Below are 27,137 nucleotides of genomic sequence, written 5' to 3' on the forward strand. Positions count from 1 at the left end.
GGAACATTGTTTACCATAAAATAAATTTGTGTGATTTGGGAGGACAAATTTCAAATGTATATTTTTGATATATGTGCCAATTTTACAATTAATACAAAAAAGATAAAGTCAGTTGAAATATTTTAAAAATGTAAAAACCAGTCCAGGCAACATAACTATACAATCTTGCTGTAAAAGTACTTATATCAAATTCTGCCCAAAATATGTATGCAATATAGTAAATTTTAGTTCCTCAAGTCATTCTTCACTGCCGGCTGGCTTTGCCATTTTCTGTTGTCTCCATTCTGAAAAACAGAAGAGAAAAATGAGTTGCTAAAATAAAACATTCAATAATTGCCCATATTTTTTCTCCAACTTTCACACAAAATTAAACTGTTTATATATTCACAGGACAAAAGAACATCCGTCCTTTAGAAAAGGACTACAGTTAGGATTCTTCTGCTACTCTTACGTTCCTGGTTCCACAGACGGATGCACACTGAAGCTTAGAGGAAGTAAGTCCCCTTCCCAAGGTTTCATTTCAAAGGCTACTTTTTTCATGATACCTCTTCAAACTTAAAGCTAAGGAAAAAAACCTCTACCATTTAGTCAAAAATGTACTTCCTTTTCCCCTTTTCTAGTAAAGAAACTCCTTTACCAATACATTTTCAAGAGGTCTTCCAAAAAGGATATTAAAATAATCAGACTTGAGACTTGTTCAATTAAAGTCAATATTCCTAATACTGTATTACTTAACAGGAAAGTTTTTCTCCCCCATTATTTTATACAGATTCAGTGTTGTATATCAAGTGTTCCCCAATTTTCCCTCTATGATGCTTACTGAGCAATGAAATGCTCTAAGGAATATATATTTTCAAGGTTATGATCAACGTAATCAAGTCTTTTATAAGTACCAAGAACCGAAGGAAGTAGATTTTTTCTCTTTAGAGGTAACACATATCAGCTCATTACATTAGTAATAAAAAAATCACTGAACACTACAAATAAGCAACGTTTATTACTTTTAACTTAAAGCAATTCACAAAACCAATTTCTACAATAAATAATACAAACCCATTTTCCTCTTTAAGATGTTGATATAATTCAGCTCTGTTATTAACAGAGTTCAAACGTCCAGCAAACTCCTGATGTTTTCTGGAATTGGCAGTATTGATTCTATTACTCCACAGGGATAATAAGGACACTGGCCCTGGTGTTACAGTGTGAAAGAAGAGGAAAAAGGTGTAATAATTCATTACCTCAAAATTTACAAATTAAAAAAAAAAAAATGTATTTGAGAGAGAGAGAGACAAAGCGTGAGCAGGGGAGGGGCAGAGAGAGAGGGAAACAGAAGGTCTGTAGTGGGCTCTGAACTGTCAGCACAGAGCCCGATGTGGGGCTTGAACCGATGAACCATGAGATCATGACCTGAGCCAAAGTCAGATGCTTAACTGACTGAGCCACTCAGGCGGCCCCCAAATTTACAAATTAAAAAATTTTACCTTTAATTTACCATCGCTAATTTTATATAATTAAAGCAATATAATCTTTTCCTTATTCTAAATGTTTACGGGTCCCCAAGACCAGCTACTAGTTTGGTGATTTGCTGGAAGGATTCAATTAACTAAGCCAAGTTACAGTCACAACCAAGAATCACGGCAGCAACACAATAAGGATACACAGCCAGATCAGTAAGAGCAAAAGATACACTAAGCAAAGGGCAAAAGAATCCACTTGCAGGCTTTCCATGCTCTCTCCCTAGAGTGAGGGGTAACCCCAAGTGCATACTCCCTCCAGCAGCAAACATGCAGCCATGGATATACAATATTTCTTCCAGGAAAGCCCATTTGAGACTCAGAGTCCTGGGTTTTTATTAAGAACTGGTCACAAATGCATCCTCTGCCAAACTACAATTACCAAAATTCCATACTCCTAGGTGGAAAGTAAGTGTTCACCTCAGATGTAAGACAAAATAACTTCATCATTTAGGGAATGTTTTAAAAGCCAAGTTGTCAGGTGCCAAACAAGGGCCAAACTTGCAAGCAGGCTTTAAGATAACAGCTTCAAGCTTGCTATGTTATCTCTTCAGCACAGTATGAAAAGAGAAAGCACTGGCACAGCTAAAACAATTCTGAAAAGTAGAAAAAAGAAGACTTACTGCCTCATTTTAAGATTCTGCTTATAGTGATCATGACAGTATTGTATTGCAAAACGACAGATACATAGATCAATGGAACATTAAAAAAACAAAAACGGGTGCCTGGGTGGCTCAGTCAGTTAAGCATCTGACTTCAGCTCAGGTTATGATCTCACAGTTCATGAGTTCAAGCCCCGCGTCAGGCTCTGTGCTGACAGCTCAGAGCCTGGTCCCTGCTTCAGATTCTGTGTCTCCCTCTATCTCTGCCCCTCCTCCTCCTCTCTCTCTCTCTTAAAAATAAAATTAAAACAATTAAAGCAAAAACAGAAATAGACTTCCACATATCAAATTAATTGATTTCTGATAAAGATACAAAGGCAATTCAATGAAGGAAAAACAGTCTTTTCAACAAATGCTGCCAGAACAATTGGGACACTGCATACACAAAAAAAAGGGAACACTGACTCATATCTTCTACCATATGGAAAAAATAAAAAAATGAACTCAAAATGGTTCATGGCCTAAATGTAAAATCTAAGTACAGAAGTTATAAAAGAATATGTAGGAAAAAACCTCTGTGAGTTTGGGCAATGCAAAGATTTCTTATAGATAACACCAAAAGTACAACCATATAAAAAGTCTTGATATATTGGACCTCATCAAAATTAGAAACTTCTGTTCTGCAAGTCACTGTTAGAAACACAAACCAGACTGGGAGAAAACATTTGCAAACCACATATCCAACAAAGCATTTATATCCAGAAAAAATAAAGAATTCTCAAAATCTAAGAAAAAAACTCTTAAACAGTCCAATTTAGATATAACTATGATACCTGAATGAACCTTCTAGTAGAAAAATATATACAGATGGAAAATAAGCGAATGAAAAAAAGCTTACCATCATCAGTCATGAGGGAAATAGAAATTAAACCCACACTGAAAAACTACTTTATACCTGTCAGAGAAGAAAAAAATCCAGCAAGTACTGTTGGGGATACAGAACCACCAGAACTCTCACTAATTTCTGGTGCACAATAATCAGCCAGTTTGGAAAAATGAGATTCTAATAAAGCTAGTCACATACAATGGAATAAAAAAACTACTGACAAACACACAACACAGATGAATCGCAAATGCATTATGCTTTATCAAATAAGTCCACCTCAAAAGGCAGCATACTTTAAGATTTCACTTTAAATGGCATTCTGAAAAAGGCAAGATCATAGGAAGGAAAACACATCAACCATTATGAGGGACTGGGGACAAGGGAAGTATAGGGTGCTTACAAAGGAGCAGTACTAGAGAATCTCTGGGGGTGACAGAACGGTTTTATACCGTGACTGTGGTGCAATTGATATACAACTATATACATTGTCTAAATTCACAGAATTGCACACCAAAAAAAGTTAAAATTACTGCATACACATTTTCCAAAACTGAATGAACAAAAATACTTTTTCTCACTATAAAACTAATACATGTTCATTAGTTAAAATTTAAACAACATATAAAGGAGAAAATAAAATCATCCATAATACCACTGCTCTAACACCTATAAATATTCTAGTTTTTTTCAATGGCAATCTATATCAATAAAACTACACTTCAGTTTTTCTGCTATTGCGTTGTACAAAAAGCTGAACAGATTTTCATCCAATCCAGAAAGCATGTTTGGAATAGCCCAACCTTATATGTAGAGTATGTATCAGGCACAAAATTCACTTTGGACAGTCCTGGGAAGTCATTTTCCAAAACAGATGAAACTGAAGTATATAATACAAGGCCTGTATAAGCTGCTGCTCAAAAGAGACATGGTTTCTGTTTGAAACCAAGTTGCTTTTCATATGGGCCACTCTATATAGTGTTTCCAGTGTGTGAAGCATCAGGGATCTATTTAATTTAAAGTGACAAGCAAGTGTATGTGTGGATATGAACTTTTTTTTTTTAAACAAAATGGAAATAATGGTATATATGGTTTTGTAGCCTGTTTTTTTTTTTCTTTACGTCATTCATTCATTTATTCATTCAACAAACAATAATTGAACTTCTACTATGGGCCAGGACTGCATTGAGTGGTAGTGATATTAAGAGTAAATTTTTAAAAATCCCAGCATTGGGGTACTTGGCTAGCTTTGTTGGTAGAGCATGAGCTTTTTTTTTTTTTTTTTTTTGAGAGAGAGGTCGTGAGCAGGGGAGGGGCAGACTGAGAGGTAGACACAGAATCCGAAGCAGGCTCTAGGCTCTGAGCTGTCAGCACAGATCCTGACGCAGGGCTCAAACCTACGAACCACGAGATTGTGACATGAGCCAAAGTCAGAAGCTCAACCGACTGAGGCCACCCAGGTACCCCAGTAGAGCATGAGACTTTTGAGCTCGGGGTCATGAGTTCAAACTCCAGGCTGGATATGGAGCCTACTTAAAAAATAAAAAGCCCATCCTTTAAAATGTTTCCAATTAGTAGCTGAGGCAAGATGTCAATAAGCAATGTCAATGCAGGACTCTAAGTGCTACTCCAGTGTAATCCTGGGGTGCAATGGAAGCACCTAACTTAATTGTGAACAGAGATCAAGGAAGTCCTTCCTGAAAAAAGACTTGCTTAAGCTGAAATCTGAATGATACACTGGAATAAAGGGGGAAGAGGGAACATTAGCATTAGCAAGAGGAAACAGTGGGCATTTGTAGCAATAATTATTCTTGGGCTATATAAATTCTGCCCTATGGACACACCATCATTTAGTTATTTTCTTCCTAACAGTGTTTTGGTTGCTTGCAACTTTTTGCCACTAATAAATAATTTTTGGAGTTCTACTTTACAAGCAACATTAATGCATTGTTTAGATTAAACCTAAATTTCTCATCCTAATCAACAGTGGCATATTTTGGCCTATGAAAAATAGAACAATTTATCAAGACATTTATTTACTTTCCAGGAACCCTGGCAAATGCTTGAAAGCAAGTATGATAAGATCGCTCTTATCTCTGGCTCCAAAGAAATCAGTGAAAGGAGAATATTTTACATGTACCACTATATATATAGTATGTGTATATATATATACACATACATACATACATACACACACATACACACACTGTCTCTCTCTCTCTCTCTCCCCCTCTCTCCCTCCCTCCCTCCAGAAGGAGTATATAAAAACAAACAAGGCTTCTCTCTAGGATGAAATGCCAATAAGTGCAATATGGCCAGCCCCTGGGTCTTATTGCTTAGGAGAGGCATAGTGGCAAGAAACCAAACAATCCTTTTATCTATTTGTCATTTATCCTAAAAGGCCTAAATCTAGTTTATCTTCAAGACAACTAAAGCCTACAATGATTTCAGGAGCTCCCAAACCCAATTCACAGCCCTGCTACCCAAAATTCCTTCAAGAAGAAATGAAGCATTTCAGTCTATAAATAAGAGATAAAATGAAATGAAAACATTATGAGTTTTTTTTTTTACAGTGAAAATATTATTTATAATACCTTTACTGAAACTCACTGACACCACTTTATAGATGGGTAATGTAAGAGCTTTCCTTAAGTTCAGTAAGCAGTTTAGGGAAAAGAAATCTGTCTTCATTAAACCCAGCACACTTAGTATAGAGTCAGGAACATAAATGAATTCAAGTTCACAGAATTAAAATTTCTTAAAACACAGACTTTGTAGGGAAAGTGCTTATTTTCCACAGGCTTCATTAATGAAGGTATGACACTACTTTTTCATTAATGTCAAGAAATAAATTCACTGCCTGCATTTTCCAAGGCTGTAAACAGAACCTCCTCAACAACATCCGGGAACAGTTAGTAGCTCTTCCTCATATAGGCAACAAACAACATTAAATGACACCACAGAAAACAGAACTAAACTGGAAAACTGTTTACAAACACAGCTACCCCCACAGCTCTACCCTACCTTTTGATTTTTCTACTGGTGGAGCTTCATCCATCTCCACAAGGGGCTTTTTGTTTGGAGGTTCTGGGGAATCGGGTGAATCTTTAATGATCTCAGCTTCAGCCAACTCTTCTTTTCCACGTTCCAAGATTCCTTTTAATCTGTTAGAGGGACACACAATAAAATCTAAAGTTTAAATTTTACTGGTTTTATTATTTTTTATGTTTTTTTAATTTTTTAACGTTTATTCATTTTTTTTAAGAGACAAGAGAAAGAGCACAAGCAGGGGAGGGACAAGAGAGAGAGGGAGACACAGAATCTAAAGCAGGCTCCAGGCTCTGAACTGTCAGCACAGAACCCAATGCAGGGCTCGTACTCACGAACCACAAGATCATGACCTGAGCTGAAGTCGGATGCTTAACCGACTGAGCCACCCAGACAGATGTTCCATAGTTTAAATTTTTAGAACTCTAAATGGCTCTCAATAATTAGACTTTGTATACTGCTTTTAGTAAAAGATAGCTGCTCTCACAAAGTAAACCTAGAAACTAATGAAAATACAAATCTCAACCTAAAATCAGGTAAGAGAACTGACTGAATTAAACACAGATTTCCCTTTTCCTTCATCATCATAATTTAATAATTAATATAGTTGGCTGTAAAATATGAAAAAATGGGAGAAGATTTAAGAAGTTAAAATTAAAGAGGTCAGAAATGTGATCTTTGGAAGAAATGTCAGTTTTAATTTTTACAAATATGGACAAAATACTCTTTCAAATTACAAATAAGATTAAAAAAATGTACTATTTGTGCCCTAATTTATGTGCTGTGGAAATGTATTTACATTCCACAAATTAAGAACTTAACTCCAAGCTCATTTTGAGTTTCATCAGAGAACAGAAACACTTTCAACATATATAAAGATCGGTGGTGTCTGAAAGAGAATATTTCCCCCCATTCTTCTTAAAGTGAGCTGATTCTGTTTCAGAAGTTCAGTAGCCCTAAGAAAGAAATGAACTTCTACTGTCAAAGAGAATAAAATGTTCTACTTATTTTTGGATGAAATGATAGGATTTCTAGAATTAGCTTCAAAATATTCCCATGTGGGAGGCATAGTGGTGGTGCTGGTGAGGTGAGTGGTTGTGGACAGATACGAAATGAGATCTGCCATGAACTGTTAAAAATAAATGAGTAGCTATTTGTTCTGTTACTGTATATGTTTGAAATTTTCCACAGTAAACTGTTTTGTTTCTAAGGACCTTACTAACATTGCCATTATAATATTTACCTGGTTTTTTGCTGATTACTAGCAAAGAGGTAGAAGACAAAGCCAGCTGAAATGTTATGATTCTTTCATTTCGAAGACTTTCTTACTTTTTCTGATATAACCGTACAAATCACAAACTAAGGAAAGAGTGTATTACTGAGGAAGGGTTTCAGAAGTAAGACTATGTTCTTCCTCTGTGCTCCCAAGGATATCCTGTGCCTATTTTTATAGCAGCTCTTCCACCCTTTGCTGTAACCCATGACCTACATGCCTGTCTCTATCACAACCACTGTAAGTTCTTCCAGGGCAAGAATCTAATACCAAATGCCTGACACATCACAGGCACTCAGTATTTATTGAACAAATGAAACCATGTCTTTGATATTCATAACACATAAAGCAAATACTGATATCAAATATGGTATGTTATGATTTGCAGAAGTTCGTTAAAAAATTCAACACTACCTTTGCCCCTAAGAGCAAAACAAACAAACAAACAAAAAATCCCTGTAATTCTTAAGCCCAGGATATTTCAGATTTTAAGAATGAAAAAATTATAGTTAGATAATGAAACAAACACACATTAAGTGAACTACTATTACATGAATGTTTGAATGTGCTACATGCAGCATGTGATGTGCCAAAAGGCACCACGGTCCTACATTATCAACAAGTCACCTCTCCGAATCTTGCCAAGATTTCTCCTGTTCATAATCTTTCACTGCTTTCTCTGATTTGTCCTCTTTGTCTTCTCTCTTTCTTCCTCGTTTCTTTCGTTCTTCTTCTTCTGGGGGTTTGCTTCTACATGCCATCAGACATTCCAACACTCTTTGATGTTTCTCTGAGTTGTTGATATGAGCTCTGACAAGGGTTTCTAACTCATTCCACATGATACGGTACTGTTCGTCTCTGAAGTAAAGATTGAAAATGACGTTTTTAGAAATACTCTTTAAATAATATTGAAGTATCACTTGCTACTGGTAAAATAAAGTAAAAGGAATCATTAAACACAGACTCTTTCTTCTTAGACAGTGGTGTAATTCTAAGTTATAATGTATCCGATTCTGCTATTTTAGATTTTATATCATTTCATCTCAATCATATACGTATGAACACTTATGTATACACACACACACACACATATATATACCTTCAATCATATAAATTACAATATGAAATAAGTTAGCTTAAAAAACAGTCTGCATCAAGTAAATGTGATATATAGAGAAAGCAAGGGAAAAAAGCTACCTTTTAGGCCCTTTTCCTCTCGTACCAACTGTGGAAATAGGTAGAGGATCATTTTTTCTTTCCATATCAACTAAGTTGTATATTGTTTTTTGACAGTTTAACACATCTTCTTCTGTCAAAGATTCTTTCACAATAACACTGGCTAATGGAACTACCTGTTAGAATTTTTTTAAGAAATAAAAAGAAAATCTGTCTTGAAAAACAAATATCAAAGCATCTAGGGAGAACTTCAATTGATTTTAAACATCACCATAGTGAGATAACCTATATTCATCATTTCAATTTTCTATTACTAATTCTTTAACTGTAGCAAACTCATATATTTCATTCTTTGCTTGAGAAATGATTATCTGTAAAAAACATATAACTAATCAAAAAGAAAGGTTGAAAACTATTTAATACTTACCGCTTGCATGTTAAAAATGGTGGTTTGTGAAATAATCATAGGCCAGTAACGGGTGTGTTTTTCTAACTGATCTTTTGCTCGTTCCAAAGGGATCTCAAGACTTCCATCGATTTTATATCTGGGGTCTAGAAAAGGAGTTAATCTGTTTTCCCTCATAAATTCACCAAAATCCTAATGATAACCAAATAAAATAAAATTAGAAACTATTTTCTTATGTTTTAGTATGGATTACATGTAATAGTCTGTTGCCCTGATGCCTTCTCTCCTGTGATACGCAACAAAGTATTTTCTCTAACAGTTCCCTTACTAATTCTCCCCATCTTTTTGAACATGAAGTCTATCAGCCTTTATTACAATGGAGATGGAAGAAAGGCTCAAACATCAATGCATTCACGGTTCTTTCTACTTTTTAAAAACCAAGAACACTCATTTTTCTTCACTTCTATAATTTAACTCTTTTATATCATCTATAGATAAAGGAAGGAGTTAATCATCTTAGGATACCAATGCTTATTTAAAAATTACCTTGACATAACATCAAAATGTTAACAGTGGTTATCTATGAATGATGGAATTATAGGTAATTTACAGCTATTGTTTTTGATTAAAAAAAGATATCTATATTCTCTAAATTTTCTGCAAAGAATACTTATTTTCTCCTTATTAAAAAAGATATAAAAATAATAAATAAAAGCCTAATCAAAAATAATTACCTATAGTCTATAACACTTCTGTGATTTACCAAGTACATTCCTATATATGAATCACATTTAATTTCCACCACCACCTCAAAGTAGACAACCATAAAGTACTAAATATATAAAAGAGGAGGGGAACTGAAAAATTAAAATGAGAATAGGATTTCTACCCAAAATAGACACAATTTCTTTGTATATATCTTTAAACAACAAAAATTTAGTGTTATTTCAAAATAGCAATCCAAACATTGAACTGTTTTTATTTGCCATTAAGTTACCACAAGGTAAACTTCCACCTGAAATATTCAAGTCAATTTCCATTCTTTCCTATAATTCCAGGTATCAATGCTACCCATATACTTCTCGATATACACTGAATACATAACGAAGACCACATAGTGATAAATAGTTCTTTTGAGCAAGTATGGCAGGAAAGTCACCTAATTAAAATAATAAGTCATGAACTTCTCCAAACCCCATTTTGTCACAGAGCTTAGCATGTAATAAGCATTTAATAAATATTTGCTGAATGATGGCAGGCTCAAAACATAAAATTTATAAGTATTAGAATCTTACTGTGATCCGGTAGTCTGTAACTCTGCCTCCACATCCCTCACTAATTGAAGGTGGATCTTCTAGAATGGATCGAGAACTGCTAAGGACATGCAAAAAAATCTCTCCTCCATGGCTACTAAGCATATGACTAATGACTTTGGAACCTGACTTTCGTGGTTGCTCCAATAAAACAGAACGACCTGTCAAAAGCAAGATTACTCTATCAGTGATGAAGCTCATATAGGCTGTTATTTTTTTCCTCATTATTTATGTCTAGATTTTTCATTTTATTTATTAAACCTCATATTTTAGGCAGCATAGCTAATTCAGTATATCTGCATTTCAAGTCCTAAAAGTCTGAATTCTAGCCTTAGCTTTCTCTTGGTCACTCAAAGCTTACATAGTTGTACAGTTTTCCAAAGTAAGTATAGTGGTCTCTGGTACAATGTTTGGTTACATTCTTTATACATTACAAGTACATACAATCTTTCTCCTGGACATCAAGAAGAACAGTGAGACAACTGCTGGATAACTCTCTAGCTACCAAAGCTACACAACATTTGGGGGAGAAAGCAAAGTCTCAATGTACTTGCACAATACCTCCTTATCAGCACAGTTACCATAACTACTTTCTATTTCACATGACCAAAGGTTATTTAATCTACACGTTACACAGTCTTAAAATCAAATTTTGCTTAAATTTGACCCATCACATCAGTGGTTTCAAATCTAGTCAATCAGAAGAATCAACTGGAGAAGCTATTAAGAATTTAAATTTAGTAAATGGACTCCAATTTTTTTTTTTTTAATTTTCACACAAGGAAACCACAGACTTAAGAGTCATATAGGTAAGAATCATATGGCATAATACTGAAAATGCAATGTTTATTTATGATTAAGGTACAGTGTGCAAAAAGAGGTCTATATATACTTTGCAATTTAAAATTTAACAGGCCAGGGTAGTCTATATTATTCTACCAAAAAAATCAACTTAGACTCTAACAGCCAAATTTTAAAATTAAAAACACTTAAAAATATTTAAATAAAACTTTTTATGACAATATGGAAAACATAAAGTTATCTTATTTTTTTTAAACATTAATAAAATTTCTAAAAGGGTATTTACAATTAGGTAACTTTAGAAGAGTTTTCGAAGATAAAACAGTTTTAGGTTATCTTAAAAGAGCTTTCCAGAGTACAGATTTTCACATATCCTTACTAATAACTTCACTTGTAATATTTTCAGCCCAAACAATTAAATGTTGAAAATTACCATTTAGAAGAAAATTAGTAAGGCAGGAGGAAGGTCTGCTATTTACGTCTACAGGTGAAATTCGATAAGCGCCAGTGCAATAGTGTAATTCTGAAATGGGAGAAAACACTGATTTGAAAGAATATAAAGGAATTATTTCCACAATTAAAAGAGGGGGAAAAAATGTTCGTTGAGCCCCTAAAACAATGAAAAACATAAATTCAAAAATAAACTAATGATCCCTACATATACCCACTTTAAGAACCTCTTGATTTATCCTTTCCTTTTTCTTTTTTCCTTTCCTTTCTTCTTTTTTTAAGTTTATTTTGAGAGAGAGAGAGAGAGAGAGAGAGAGAGACCATGAGTTAGGGAGGGAAAGAGAGCAAGAGGAGACAGAGAATCCCAAGCAGGCTCCGCACTGCCAGTGCAGAGTCCAATGAGGGGCTTGAACTCACAAACCGTGAAACCACGACCTGAGCCGAAACCAAGAGTTGGACACTTCACCAACTGTGTCACCCAGGCACCCCTCTTTCAATTTCCTTAAAATACCTACCAATGTTATTTGTCCTGGGTGTGCACCACTTTAATGTTATCGTTTCTTTAAACGAGCCTTCTCTACTGCTGCCACCTATGTGAGTATCACCTTTAAAAATAAGCCAGAGAGACATTACAAAATAGATCACAAACTTCAAATCATTTACTTAAGTAAGACTTCCAAAACTGTTTAAACTCTGTAGGAGAAAACACCTCTGGGAGAACATCAATTCTATAAAGTATCCTAGAATAATACCAAAAGGAGTTTAGATATTAGCTCTGATTAAAACAAATATTCAATTATCTTCAAATTTCTCATTAATTTAATCATTTCAGTCACTGCACTGAAAGTCAACAGCAAAAATTTTTGTTTATTTTAATAATATACAACTGTTCTCCTCTGACACCATGAAATCATAATATGGTCAAATACTCAAAGAAAGTGTCAGGAATCTAAAATGAACTGAATCCTAATGAATTTATGAGGAGAACGATAAAATGAGGGATCTAGAAAAGAAATATAAAAAGATGTAACAATGAACATGTTTTGCCTCAATGGAGTCTATAGTAAAACAGAGTGAACAGATGTTAAGACAATAATAATGAACAAGTGAGGACTATAAAGTTGACAACGCTTTGAAGGAGATGTGTACAGTACCATGAGCGTCTATACACAGAGATCTGACCTAATCTAAGACACCAGGGAAGGTTTCTTTGAGAAGTGAAAAAACTAGTTTCAGTTGTCAAAGGATAAGCAGAAATTAAAGAAATGAAGGAAAGAACATTTGAGCAAGGAAAAAACAGCAGATGTCAAGATACTGTGACAGGAAGGAGCATGAAGTTTCTGGCCTATGCACTGAAACAGGAGTGGGTTGTGAGAGGAAAATGGAAAGGAGGACAGGCCAGGCAATGCAGGGACTGGTAAGACATTTAAACAGTTGGGTCTTTATCTAAAGGGTAACAAAAACAATAAAGGGTTTTAAGCTAAGGGAACATGGTCAGGATTAGCATTCTGAAAGCTATTCTAGCTCACAGGTCAAGAGGAGACACACCATTTTAAGGGGCTACTAAGGGATAGTAGGTAAGAAAATAATAGGCTGGATCAAGGAGATGGTAATGGCAGTAGAGATGCAGTTGTATGAATGTATTTGGGAGACACTTAATAGGTAAAATCAAGAAAATGTGATGATGGACTAGATATGAAGAATGATACAGAGATGTCTCAAAGATGACTGAGGTTTCTGCCTTAAACAACTGGGTAGACAATAGGGCCATTCACTAAGAGAGGGGACAGAAGACCAGTTCAGGGGGCAGGGCTCCTAAGTTGTTCTGGGAATGTTGAGTTATAGGTGCCGGAGAGACATCTAGCAGATATAATTAGGCAGTAGGGGATACAGGTCTGCAGCTTACGGAAGCTATCTGAGCTAAAGCGTAAGCCTACTCATCAAAGTCCAGCTCTAATGTCATCTCTGTAAAGCTTGCCTAAGTCACGGAGGCATAATCACATGCAACCCTCGTGATCCCACAGCACCCTATTCATAGTGCTACTACAGCATTTACAAATGGTTCCCTTGTGTCACACAGACAACATGTCAATTACTATCTTAGAGAAATATTTTGCATCACAAAGGATATTCTTAACATTTTTTTGTTTTAAAGTATTTTAAAAGTTGGTATTAACTCAGTTAGTGATATAATTTCCACACATATTTTCAAAAACAAGTTCTTTACAGTCCTTTGTTAAACATTAATACATCTGTTTATCTTAATAGTTTTTTTCACATTACAAATTTGTATTAGATTAATTTCAAGATTTCTTATACACTGAACAAATGTTACAACTGGTTGATGGATACTAACTTCAAAAAAGATGTATAAAACATTATCAAAGTTAACCATTTAATTCTCTGATAGCATCAACTTACAGAGAAAACATTAGAAAGGATTTAATCAAATGTCAAAACTTAAAGGCAATTTCACTGAATTTTTTAGGAATGGATGGATGATTAGTTCATCTAATCCAGCATCTTTATTTTATTAAAGTATGCAAACTCAAGTCTAGATACATACAGATCTTGCTAGCTGGTGGCAAAGCTTTAGCTAAAACTCTGATCTACTAACTCCAGAGCCTTCTCCCAAGTTATGCTAATAGAGTTGCAGAAATTATGATATTGGTGATGAGACCTACTGACTTGAATAATTTTTAGAAGAAAACAACAAATTTAGATTTCAGAACAACTGATCTTTATGCAGGCAAGTTGGAACTCTCTCACTCTTTCAAGTCAGTTCTTGTTCCTCTTGCTTTCCCAAGGTGGTTTGCTTGCAAAAGAGAAACTATGACATGACTGTACCAGCTATCTCAGTATTTGTTCCTGGAGGCTAGTGTTTCCCAAAGTAAATTCTACAGAACACTAGTTCCATGGCCATTAGTAGACAGTATTGTGGAATAAGTGTGGAAAGAGGTGGACTACAGCCAATCAGGTCTGTTTACTGACAAACTTCAGAAAGCTGTTAGTATGCTTTCATAGGTTAGATCTTACAGAATGAAACTTTTCAATGTCCTTTTCTTACCACTTTTCAGGAAATCCACATGTGCATCTTTGTGATGAAGTAGTTCCACATCATAATTGGCAGATGTATTAGCGTGTTGTTCTTCCTTAAAGTAAAATTTAAAATAATTTAGTTTTCAAAATAATGAAGTTATTATTCATTTTGCTTTTTGCTTAAAGTGAGATAAAATATACCCAACAATAATTAGCTATAATATTGGGACAGTTTGCTCAGTAATCTATTTAAAGATGCAATAATTTTCCAATGCAATATGAACTCTATGAAACTACTAGCTATATAGAAGTAATAAAGTATTTAATGATTTTTCTTACATCAGAATTAACATAAATGACTCTTCCAGAATTTTAGAGTTTTTTTCTCTAAATGCATTGTCTTGCCAATACATTTTATAAATATAACTGAAGTAGCTTATACAAATTCAAAGTGAAATAGCTGTTTAAAGGAGGAAATAGCATCTTTAAATACCTACAGGAAATTAGCAACACCAGTTATATAAAATAGTAAATACAGACTAATAAACAAGTTTAGTAACTTGTTTTCACTAAATAGTAAATAAGAACTTCAATAACATCAGTTTACAGGGAAAAGACAAAGATTGAAGAAAGGGTCACACAAGTCGCACACAAATATGATCAAATTTAAAAAACAAGGTATCTGTCACCCTCAGAGTATTTTTCTTGTACCTCATGAAACTATACATATTAAAATATATTATGCTATTTTACTTGATAATTTCTGCATCCAAACCATTCTATTAGATAAGGCTACAATTTCTATTAAAGAGCCAGCCATTTTATAAGGAGGAAATTAATAATGAATAGATTATACTTCTCATGAAATTCAGTGTTCGTCATATGGCGGCAAAACAATGAAATTGGACTTAAAACTGTGCTTGTCCTAGACAACTTAATGATGACATAATGGAAATAAACAGGTACCAACAGATTCCTAAGAAAATCCATTAGTAAAATCATAAAACTTACATCTTTGGTTTTTCAGCTAGAGTATAATAAACTTTTTAAAAACTATGAGCTATTTTTTCTATAATCAGGCCTATTAGTTACAAACACCTTCATACTAGATGAGCAAGAACAAAAATACAGGAAATAAAAGATCCACTAGAATGCACAGAGTAAAATCTAATAACATAACCAGGAAAAGAATCACAGAAAAAATAATCATTTAAGATAGAGATTGTATTTTGATGAAAATAATGAGAACAAAATTAAAAACAAAAAGCTGATATATAGTACTCTTACAAGAAAGAAAACTACAGAATTTTGTTCTGTGATCCTTTTTGTTGCTTTTCACTATGTACTGACCTGGTCAAAGACACTGAATGTGGGCTAGCAAAACAGAAAATATGATATGGGGAGAAAAAGTTAAGGTCCAATCAAAATAAATAATACATGTCAAACAAATATTTAAAAAGCAAACCAGAACTTTCAAAATAGCAAGAAAAAGTACTGCCTACCTTCATTGGAATATTTGTAATAGTAGTTGAAGCCAAGTCAAAATGTTGCTGTACCAAAATATTTAACTTGGTAGCAAGATGCCGTCCTGCACGAACACTATGAACTTCACTGGTTAAAACAGGGGATAACTACCAAAAAAAAAAAAAATATATGTACATATATATATATATACATATATATATATATATATATGTACATATGAAAAAAAAACCAACGTTAATGCATTGTGACCTGGTGTCAAATATTTTAGTTCAGTCTATAAATATTAAATATTTTTAGTTTTTGGAATTTGGAAAAAGTAAAAAAAGCCCATAAATTAACTATGATTATTATTTTAGCAAGAAATGTTCATGTATTTATTCATTCAACAGACAGGTACTAAGCAGACCTTACTACATTGTATGCCAGAAACTACATGAGCTATTAGAGGATACAGCAGTAAACAGGCAAAGTCCTTTTCCTCTTGACACTCAGAGTGCAAGTCTTTGATTCAAATATTTATTTTAACTTACAATTTTTACTTCTATTTATCTATATGCAAAATGGATTTGAAAGGGCCCACAGAAATACTGTAGAAAATAAGTAATTTTATGGAGAGGAAAAACACCTGCAGATAAAACTGCTTATTATAAAGAATACGGGAACTGCCACAAACATATTTCATCACGAATAAAAGCGATCAGGCAGCCAAAAGTTACTTTATGGCAAGATAAAGTGTATATATACATATATCTTATGTATAATATGTATACACTACCTATTATACCTATTATATCTATAATATCTGTTACAAATAAATGTTCAGTTATTACAAAGAAAGCCAACATACTGCCATGTTATCGAAAGAGGCAGAAAAAAGTTAACAGAAAAGGGGTTTACACTGGAAACCACCTAAAAACACAATGAAAGAGCTAAAGACCTAAAAATACCAGTTAGCTACAAAAAATTCAGACTAAGGTAATACTTCACCTGTTTATATTAACTAAGGCTAAGAGAAAAAACAGAACATAAGAACATACATGTTTAATTATATAAATACACGCATCTATATTTCTAAACACAGACCACTGATGGGAGAATATTACATGATTGAAATCCATTTGAAAATCAACAGACCCATTTTTTCCTTTAAAATTGTTCAAATTTATTTAAAAAGTAAAAGCAAGATTAAAAATTAGCTTTAGCTTTTTATCCTCTGGATAGGTAAAATTAATTTGTTATTAGAGTCTATTTTTGTTAAGAAGTGTATTACTCCTCTAATGAGGAAAAAAAGATTTTTATACAATAAAAAGTTATTAAAGCAAATGAAATCCATTACAGTAATTGAAATTTTAGCATCAATACACACTATGTATGGTTTTGCAACACATTTAATTAAACTTCAATAGGCAAGCAAGACAGAAAACACTTTAAAATCTACAATTATAACATGAAGAACCCAACTAGGTGTTTTGCCACAGAGATGGCTTTGCGAACTCTAAATATCTTCTTGGCAGAAAATGTTGGCAATGTGATTATTTTTATGCTAACCCTTCTCAGCATTTATTATTAATAAATGACAATGATCTTTTCTTCCATTACTTCTGCACTTACCTCCTTTTTAGGACGATCAGACACAAGGCTGTCTTCACCAACTGCGTAAGTATGGATCAAGACCAGTTCACACTTCTGAATCTGCATGAGACTTAAAGAGAAACTTTTCACTTAGAATCTAAAAACACATAGTATGTAAAGAAACCAGGTAGGTAGACTATTAAGAGTTTAATATACTAAAACAGTGCATCTCTATAATCAGATACCACTGTTAACTAACACAAAAGCTAAATATTTAGAAAAACTGTATAATTGCTGTACTTGTATGGACATTTAGTAAATATATGAATTTAATTCAAATGCACATATGATACTTTCTTGTATGTTTGAAAAACAGAATAAAGGAAAATGTCTTATAATCAGGAAAATTTTCCATAGATAACTACCACAGAGAAAATGAATATATTACACATTTGTTTCCCTTTTTTTTTTTTACTAATGATTTTTAAGGACAAAATCAGGCAATCCTAACCATTACCTATAAATGGTTATTTCTAAGAACATAGGATTTTCAATGCTAGAAGTCTTTTATTTTGAAAATGGTTTTAATTTTTGAAAAATTTTTATTTTGAAACTTCCAAACCTACAGAAAAGCTAAAGGAAAAGTACTATGCAATGAATACCCATACACCCTTAACCTAGATTAATTAACTGTTAGCTATTTTTGTTTTCCCTACATAAATATCAAATATACATTTTTTGACTAACTAGTAGAGCCAGTAGAGAATTAAAGGGAATACTACCAATTACTATTGAAATTATTGGAGTAATTATAATGAAATACATGACTATAAAATGGAATATGTATTTCACTGATGATTATACTCACTGATCTGAATTTGCAGCAAGCTTGTTATGCTCGTGAATTGTTTCCTGGACACAGTCCTCAAGCATTCGCACATGACTATCACTACGGCATAAAAAAGAACAAACTTTAAACAGTAAGAGAAAAAAATTAAACACACTATTTAGCTGTAGTATCTTGTTGTTATAGGCACTTAAAATTACTTCAGTGAGGACGGTCTTCAGTATGCTCAGTCACAATACCAAACAGCCAGCTGAAAAACTAGTGAGAAAAAGTCAGATTAACCCATACGATGACAATCTAAACAGCTTTCACTGAAATGACTATTTAAGAACTGGATAAATACAGCTTCAGTATTAGGCCACCTGAGATACGCTTAACCGCTAACATGCTGTCCTGTTTTTTTAAGTAAAAACTGCAACAAGACATTAAAATTCCCTCAGTGAAAGAATTACTGTGATTAATGTCTCACCTTTTTGCATTAGTAATGCAAATTATTCGTCCTCTATTTCCAACACGTTCTGCATTTTCCATTAGTAGAGTACGAGCCTCATGTTGGTATTCTGTAATTTTACACAGGGTTTCCACTGCTGCAACGAGACCATGCAGAATGCTGCAGCATTCTGGATCTGCTCGTGGATTAGGAGGCCCAACAGCAGCTAATGCTGCCATTAGCTAAGTAAAAGGGAAAATAATTATGTTGACAAGAGTATGTACAAGTCAGACAAAGACATCACAGGAAAACTACAGACCAGCGTACCTTAAAAATATGGACACAAATATCCTCAACAAAATACTAGCAAACCAAATCCAGCAACATATGAAAAGAATTATACACCATGACAAAGTGGGACTTATCGCAGGAATGCAAAGTTGACTTAACATCCAAAAATCAATTAATGTCAATACCAACACAATTTATAAAAATCACATGGTCATCTCCATAAACACAGAAAAAGCATTTCACAAAATCCAAGACCCTTTTATGATAAAAATACTCAACAAACTACAAATAGAAGGAAACTCCTCAAGCAGAAAATAGCATCTAAGAAAACCTACAGATAACATCATGCTTCATAGTAAAGCCTGTACATGTTCTCTCTAAGATTAGGAACAGAAGAAGGATGTCCACTCTCATCACTTCTATTTCACACTGTATTGGTGGGTCTAGCCAGGGCAATTAAGAAAAAGAAATAGAAGGAGCCAGAAGTAAAATTATCTCTATATCACAGATGACATGATCTTGTATGTAGAAAGTCAAATGGAATCCACTAAAAAACTGTTAGAAATAATAAGTCCAGCAAGTTGCAGGATACATGATCAATACACAAAAACAAATTGTATTGCTACACACTTGCAATGGACAATCCGAAAATAAAGGAAACAATTCTAATATAATAGCATCAAAAAAATAAAATACTTTGGAATAAAATCAACAAAAGAAATGCAAATTTTATACTCTTGAGAACTACAAAACATCACTGAAAGAAATTAAAGATCTAAATGATATAAAACATCCCATGTTCATGAGTTGGAAGACATAATATTGTTAAAATTGCAACATTACTCAAACTGAACTACAGAGTAAACATAATCTGTGTCACAATCCCAGCCGACTGCTTTGTAGAAATGGACGAGGTGGTTCTAAAATTCATATGGAATTGCAAGGAACTGAAAATGACCGAAACAATCTTGAAAAGGAACAAAATGGAAGGACTTTGCTTTGTATATGCATAAAGACACTCTGGAATGAGCCACGAAAAACTAATAGTGGTGGAGATAAATAGTGATGTGCTAGTACATCAGTTCCCCAAAGTGTGGGGAAAGCCCTCATCTGTAGTGTTTGCCAGTATCTATGGTTAAATAAAATACCCCCACCATGGGAGATGTCAAGATTCACTGAATGCAAAGTTGGTGTAAGCAGGGTCCAGCACGCTCATTGAGACAGGGGATGAGTTGGAAAGTTTTCCCGTTTACTAACACAAACATGTATGTGGAAGTGTACATATGTACATGTGTATGTATATGTATGTAAATTTTACTTCTAAACTATATAGGTATTACCTATTCATAAAAAGTAACCAGAAAAGAAAGAAAAAAGACTGTGTATAAATGACTATATAAAGTCTCTGGTACATAGGAGAAGCTCAATAAAAAGTAGGTTTATAGGGGAGGGATTCTGTGGTCCTGAAGAAAGTAGTAGAAAGCAAGTTTAAACTTTTAAGGTCAGACAGAGATGGGTTAAAATTCTGGCTCTGCCTTTTAATGCTGTGTGACCCTGGTCAGTTCCTCCTAACCTAAAAGTGAAAATACTAATATAACCTGTCCCACATTAGTATAATACTTGCAAACTTGATTTAATTTAGCCAACAAAAATCAGACCCAAACTCCTGAAATCTGACATTTTTTGGTGATAAAATTTAAGATGTGTAGGATAGAGTTATGTGCCATAACAGAAAGAGCCCTGGACCCAGGTATAGAAGTCAAACAACATATAGCCCCTGTGGGCTCCATTCCTTCACCTGCACAATGAAGGAGTCGAAGCAAAAGACACCTAAAATCCTTCTAGCCCCCAGATTTGTCTTTGATCTATTCCACTTGTTACTCATGATTGTGGACAATAACTAGGGAAAGGTGTGACATGGATAACCAAAGCTAAACATTAAATGTGTTAACACAGCCAAGATTATATATAATTTATACAACATGTCAACTATTTCATATAATCTTAAACACCAGTGAGCTGCTATACAGTTGCCTTCCGAACTAGACTGGAGTTTCCCCTTCTGTTCACGACTTAAAAACAGTCAGTGTGATACAATGTGCCTTCATGTTCAGAAAGCAGAGACAAGTAGCGATTCTCTTATCATTGGTATATGTGCCATTATGAGATGCACAACTTTTACTGCACTGCAGAGGTGCAGTAAGGAAAACCTATGCCAATTTGTACTGATTTTTTTTTCATACACAACAGAGAGACTTCAAGCTTCTTTCACAGTACCTCTTGAAAAGAAGTAAAGCAAAACACATGCCATTTCAAAAAGAAAATGCAAGGAGAATGTACAGAATCCTTAATGTTACTTTTTCAAGTAAAAAAAAAAAAAAAAAGAATAAAGAACATTCTGGAGTGATATAAATGCAAAGCCAAACCAATAAAAGCCTGCTGCTTGAGTGAGTTACCTCAAAAGAATAAAGGGTTAGATATGTTTACATACATGATGATACTAATCACAACATTTTAAGACCAAACACTGGGATAAACACATTTTCTTTAAAAATGTTCCGTTTAAAACACATTTACAACATGAGATTATCTCCACTGAAGACCATCCATTAACAAAAAATTTTAACATGAAATAATTCCAACAATGTATCCAAAAATTTCACTAATGCTGTCTCTCAGATACATCTTCATCAGTAAAGAAACCAATAAACTGAAGTCTTCCATCCAACCAACAATAGCAAAGAACATAAGCTACCACAAACCCAATATCCTTAGACAAATAATGTTTAAGAAGCACCAGGCCTATTAAGCGGCCAGCTAAAACTGGAGCAAAAGACTGCTCCAACAAGTTTTTCAAGACAAAAAAAACGAAGCTGTTACATTTCTGATACATTTATGATAAAAATATTGGGAAGTTTTGTAGAAACATGAGGAAAAGCAGCAACAGATATACATAAAATTGAGCAATTAAGAAGGAAATGATAAATTGTAAGAATAAACAAAGAGTCACACAAGAAAGGAAATAATATGTAAGACAAATCATTATGTTTTAGACCTTAAACTTATACAGTGCTATATGATACCTCAATAAAACCTAAAAAGAGAGAGAGAGAAAGGAAATAACCACATATACTACTTAGCTTAGCAGTAACACTTTATACAGATATTATAATGCAAATATGCAATTTTGAATTAACAAAAATTCTGACATAACAACACTGAGAAAATGAAGGAACGGCAGAAGGGAGGTAGAGGGGCATGGGTGGCAGAGAATATAAAAGTTAATTCCTCCCTAACAATAATGATAAAAAAATAAAGTTTAAATTGAGAATTCTATCAATAGCAGTAAAAATTTGTTATTTTGAAATATGGAAGTAAATACTAGATGAGTTAGAGTTGAAAGTTTGCTTCTAGGAATTGGGGAAAGACTGGAATGAAGATAGCTGGCTTTCCTTTAGTAGTAGTTGTTTTAAAACTATGTGCAAATACTATAGTGATAAAAAAAAATCTTTTAAATCATCTTTCAAGAAAGTATTACCACATTCAGATAATTTTAAAAATGGCCACAGCTCAAAACCTAACCATACCTCCTGCAAATTTTGGTCTTCTTGAGTCCAAGAATTTAAAACATGTGCTCCAGAGTCACTCACAATGAAATTCACCTGATAGATTTCAAAGACAGAATTAGTATTCACATCCAATTCCACTGAAATCACATCATATTTAAAATAATATGCAGTTCCTAGAACTGGTTTGCTGATTCATTCATTCACTTTATAGTTCCAGAATGCCTAGTATCTGCCAGGTGCTATCCTCGGCACTGGGGATTTGGGAATACAGTGATGAATGAAAGTTGTATCACTCACAATGTGGGGAAAGTCAGGGGTTTGCGGGTAGTGGTAAGACAGAGGGCAGTATGGGAAGAATACAAACAAATAAATGCACAAGATTATTTCAGTGAGTGACAAATGTTATGAAAAAGAAATTGGTTAGCTACTTTAGGTTGGGTGGTCTATAGTGGCAATTGGGGGGAATCCAAAATGACCAAAAGAAAACAGCCATAAATAGAGCTGGGGATAGAGAATTCCTGGTACAGCAAACGCAAAGGCCTCAAAAGGATGAAAAGGTCAGAACAGGCAAAGGGGTGGGGGGAAAGCTCAGAGAAATAAGCAGTAGCCATATCACAAAAGGCATTGAAAGTCAAAATAGTGCATTTGGACTTCAATGCAAACCAAAAAAATACTATCACAGAAGATGATAATGCTAGTAAGGATATATTAGAAAATACATAAAATGACGAATGTTCTTTTGGAGGAGGGTGAGATTCTTTCTTTCCTCTGGACTATATCATCTAATCCATGATCTTTTTTCCTACCATCCATGAAATACTAGTTTTGCACCCCTAATAAATGTGATAAGTAGCCTTCTCTCCTAAGCCTTACCTGACAGGGACATTTTACTAGCCACTTCAGTTACATTATCTCATTGAAATCTTACATCATAGGAAGTAGGTGTTATGCTTACATGGGAAGAACCAGACTTGGAGAAATTAAGCAATATGATCAAGGTCACACTGTGGTAGCTGATGAAGCCAGAATTTGAACCAAAGCCTGCACCCTAAATGACTAGTTATCCTCCCTTTAGTATTTTTTTACCCTACATAATGCACAATTTACTGAAGGACTAAAAACAACCTACATTTAATTTGGAATATATCTGAATATATAGATTCTCTATGTTCAGCCTTACTGTTACTGCCCTGCCTGTGCCAGTCTAAGAACTGGCTAGGTCCCAGCCTAGGCTGCTCCAAGTGAGACAAAGCAAATCATCCACTTGTGGCTAACCAAATGACTCTCCCAAAATAAAATAGCTGAAATGATGAAACCTGAAGGTAATTTTCATATCTGGAATCTATCAATCTTCAATCTCTCTTCTTGTAGATAAAAACAAATTCCTCTTAGCATTCTTAAGAGCATTTCTTTCTAACAGCCAAATCCTGCAGCAGTTTAGTGTGCATTCACTAACACTATGAGCAGCCAGCCTGTTTAGGTTCAAATTCTGGTTCTGTGTCTAACTTAGCTATGTGACTCAGGACAACTTTCCTATCTTTAGCTCAGTTTCTACATCTCCAACATGGCAATAATAAACACGGCTGATATTCAGATCGTACACACCAACACAATGTGATGTTGCCCACAGCCCACATCCTTTCTGCTTAGGCCAGCAATAGCTCTCAATGGTCAGTGCCTGTTCTATTCGGGTTATTATACACTTCAAATATTGTCCCAGTAATTACAGTAGCTACCTTATAGGACTGTTGTGAGAATTAATGGAGTTAATAAATATGAAATACTTTGGATATGACTGGTATGTGTAAACGCACCATAACTGTTAGCTGTTATGATGGTTATTGGCCCCAATTAAACATACATAACATATTAACTGCAAAGAAGAGTTCTAAATACCACATTTTTAAAGTAGTAAACAGTTTCAAGTTAAATCTATAGTAAATTCTTATATTAAAAAATGTAACAGGCAGTTAAGTCCATCCCCCCAAATCATGATTTTTCTTGTACTTCACACTCACCAGCTTTTTGAAAGGAAATATATCATACATTATTCTACAATATTCCATGGAAGATTCTACTGAGCAAGTCCACAAGGATTTAGATATGGGGGCCAAAGGGATGATTCCTTGGGTCCTATTCTTCACCAGCATATCAAACTCGACATGCTGTCTGCATGATTCTGCCATGTAAGGGCAGTGATCTACAACAAATACTGTTTTATGAGATTCAGAAAAAATCTTCATTTTGTTTTAACCTGTAAGGGATAAAATATATTAGCCAAATGTCTTATACATGACATTTAATATCCTTAAATTGTTCCTAATTAGTGTCTTTTCCTCAAAAAGATTTGGTAGGGAACATGAATAATCAGTATTCAAAGAAATTTATCCAACAAGATTTAATGAGGTCATGACTAGAAAGTAGCTATCAATTTGAGGGATAAGCTACACCATATTAAGCTGTCACTCTACCAGTCACAGGCAAAATTACAGTCCATACAAAATTTTGCTTTTTGAATGAACTTAAAATTGTCAGGAAAAAATGCTTACAAATAACCGTGGTCGATTGCCTTCCATAATACCAAACATAACAAATGATAAATCCTCTTCAAATACACTTCTAATGATTCTCCCTAATTGACATCACACACAAACCCCCAAACTAACCCAAGTCAGTAGTTTTGGGCTTCCCTCCAAAAAGTCTCAAGACTTCTGAAAAAGGCTGAGGGGAGCCAGAATTAACAGGAAAGGGGAGTGACAGCAAAAGGAAAGCCCCAAATATAAAAAACATCTCCTAAGACAACTGCATATCGGGTCTTCGCATTAGGATAAAGACCCCAAATTCAAACTCTTCCCCCTTAGTATTTGAAACACCATGGTAATTTACCATGTAGAACAGAAAACTTAGTTGCTACCATTCACAGAGCTGGAGAGGAGAAACTTTTAAACTTTTTCTTATAAAAACTCCCTTGCTTCGCTAAATAAAACCTTATACTGAATAGACAATCCACATTCAAAAAGCACATGGTAAGCAAAGTGTTCATCAAACCGAACTGACTTTATACGATCTAGCTATTTTCTTCTGCTTTCAAACACATTTCCCCTTCATGCAAACTCTTCTTTGAGAAACCTAGTCACATTCTGCTGGAGAGTGGGGGGTGGAAAGTACAAGGTGAGTGAATAGGGAAGACCTCAGGATAGAGGTTTGCTTACTTTCGTGCCTGGTCCTGCAGTGAAAACGAACAGAGGCTATGGACCACAGCCTCTCTGGAAAAGGCTGCTGGCTGGGTGGGGAGGGTCAGCGCACAGTCAGGAGTGTCTGGTACCAAAGACAGGGAACTATGCTTTCCCCGCTCATCTCCTAGCACACCGGTCCTTCCCAGGCTTCCTAAATGCAAGAGCGCGCGCGCGTGCGCGTGAACACAAACACTCACACACTCTGACTCGCGCGTGCGCAAAGCCCTCTTCCACAGCCCCGCCAAGCTGCCCTTCCCCTCGGTGGGCCAGACGCCCAGCTCGCAGAACAGGAAGAGGGCGGAGCCAAGAAAAAAATGCCTCCGACGCTCAAGATTTTCTACCGGCTAATTTTCCCAATAACCCATTGGGAAGATTGATCCGGGCGACCATAGAGCCTCCACAACAGCGAAGTACCAACCACAGCACCGCCTAAGCCAGCCACGCTCTCTTAACGCAAGGCCCTCCCACCAGGCCTCCACCCGGCCTCCCTTTCTCGGTTTCTCCACCCAGGCCGGCTTCCCCTGTCAAAACTCGCGACACTTTGCGAGAAGCCAAGCCAAAGCCTGAGTAGATTAATAGGGAGGGACGCAGAAGGGAACCGCCTCCACCTCTCGCGCATGTCTGCAAAGACCCGCAAATAAATCTCTGGCTTTGCCCCCACCGTAACGTGAGGAAGGAAATCTCGCGAGGTTTGGGTCCTCTGAGCGTGCAGGTCCGAGGCGGTCCGCGGAGGTTTACCTCCGGCCAGTGATGGGGCTGAGCTCCGCTGACCCCTCCAGCCGCCTCTCCACTGATGGTCTCTGCTGGGTCCTGAGTCTGCTCGCTGAAGAAGGTGAACAGACGAGTGGAGTCTCTTCCCTTGGGTGCGTAGGTCCCTGTTAGCAGAGGCTTTGAGTCCTAACGCCACTGTTGACGGCTGCGAGGGATTGAGACCAGAGTAAGTGGAATAAATCCAGGGACATGAGCGGGCAAAGGGAGTCGGAAGTTTCCTTCCCCTGGGCCGCTCTGGTGCTTTCCACCTCTTGAACTGCTTGCCCCCTGTCCCTAGCCGCTTCCCTGCGCTGGTTACCCGCTCCTTGGAGCGGTACTTCCTTTTCCCGGCCTCAGTTGTGAGCTCCTCTTTCCGGATCTGAGGTGCGGAAAGTTTCTTGAAGCTTTGGCCCTAACCCTGTGTGGACGCATCTTCCGTTTCTCTTTTCTTC

General features: G+C 35.3%; 2 protein-coding genes across 7 annotated transcripts in view; one reads left to right on the plus strand and one right to left on the minus strand.

Annotated features, from left to right (window-relative positions):
- Nucleotides 1–26,689, minus strand: INTS13 (integrator complex subunit 13). 4 transcript variants are annotated; one of them, XM_042946121.1, is made up of 17 exons: nt 26,674–26,689; nt 24,718–24,953; nt 22,718–22,792; nt 18,879–19,081; nt 18,431–18,511; nt 17,602–17,692; nt 16,008–16,136; nt 14,534–14,618; nt 11,982–12,071; nt 11,450–11,539; nt 10,198–10,376; nt 8,924–9,094; nt 8,518–8,672; nt 7,948–8,178; nt 6,024–6,163; nt 1,054–1,189; nt 1–284 (listed from the first exon to the last, which is right to left on the minus strand). In XM_042946121.1, exons 2-17 carry the CDS (start codon nt 24,940–24,942, stop codon nt 245–247), a joined length of 2,121 nt encoding a protein of 706 aa, XP_042802055.1. In that variant the 5' UTR covers nt 24,943–24,953; nt 26,674–26,689; the 3' UTR covers nt 1–244. The 4 variants fall into 4 exon arrangements, with proteins under 4 accessions (XP_042802055.1, XP_042802054.1, XP_042802052.1 ...); XM_042946120.1 differs by lacking the exon at nt 26,674–26,689 and adding an exon at nt 26,544–26,559; XM_042946118.1 differs by lacking the exon at nt 26,674–26,689 and adding an exon at nt 25,912–26,219.
- Nucleotides 26,658–27,137, plus strand: part of FGFR1OP2 (FGFR1 oncogene partner 2) — a 34,773-nt gene continuing 34,293 nt past the window's right edge. For 2 of the 3 annotated variants that reach the window (XM_042946126.1, XM_042946130.1), the window contains exon 1: nt 26,659–26,872. The gene's annotated coding sequence lies outside the window, so the exon portion shown is untranslated. Of the gene's footprint in view, nt 26,873–27,137 lie in introns of all 3 variants that reach the window. The other variant, XM_042946127.1, reaches the window with a different exon arrangement.

This window comes from Panthera leo, chromosome B4, assembly GCF_018350215.1.
Source record: "Panthera leo isolate Ple1 chromosome B4, P.leo_Ple1_pat1.1, whole genome shotgun sequence".
In the NCBI taxonomy this organism is placed as follows: Eukaryota; Metazoa; Chordata; class Mammalia; order Carnivora; family Felidae; genus Panthera; species Panthera leo.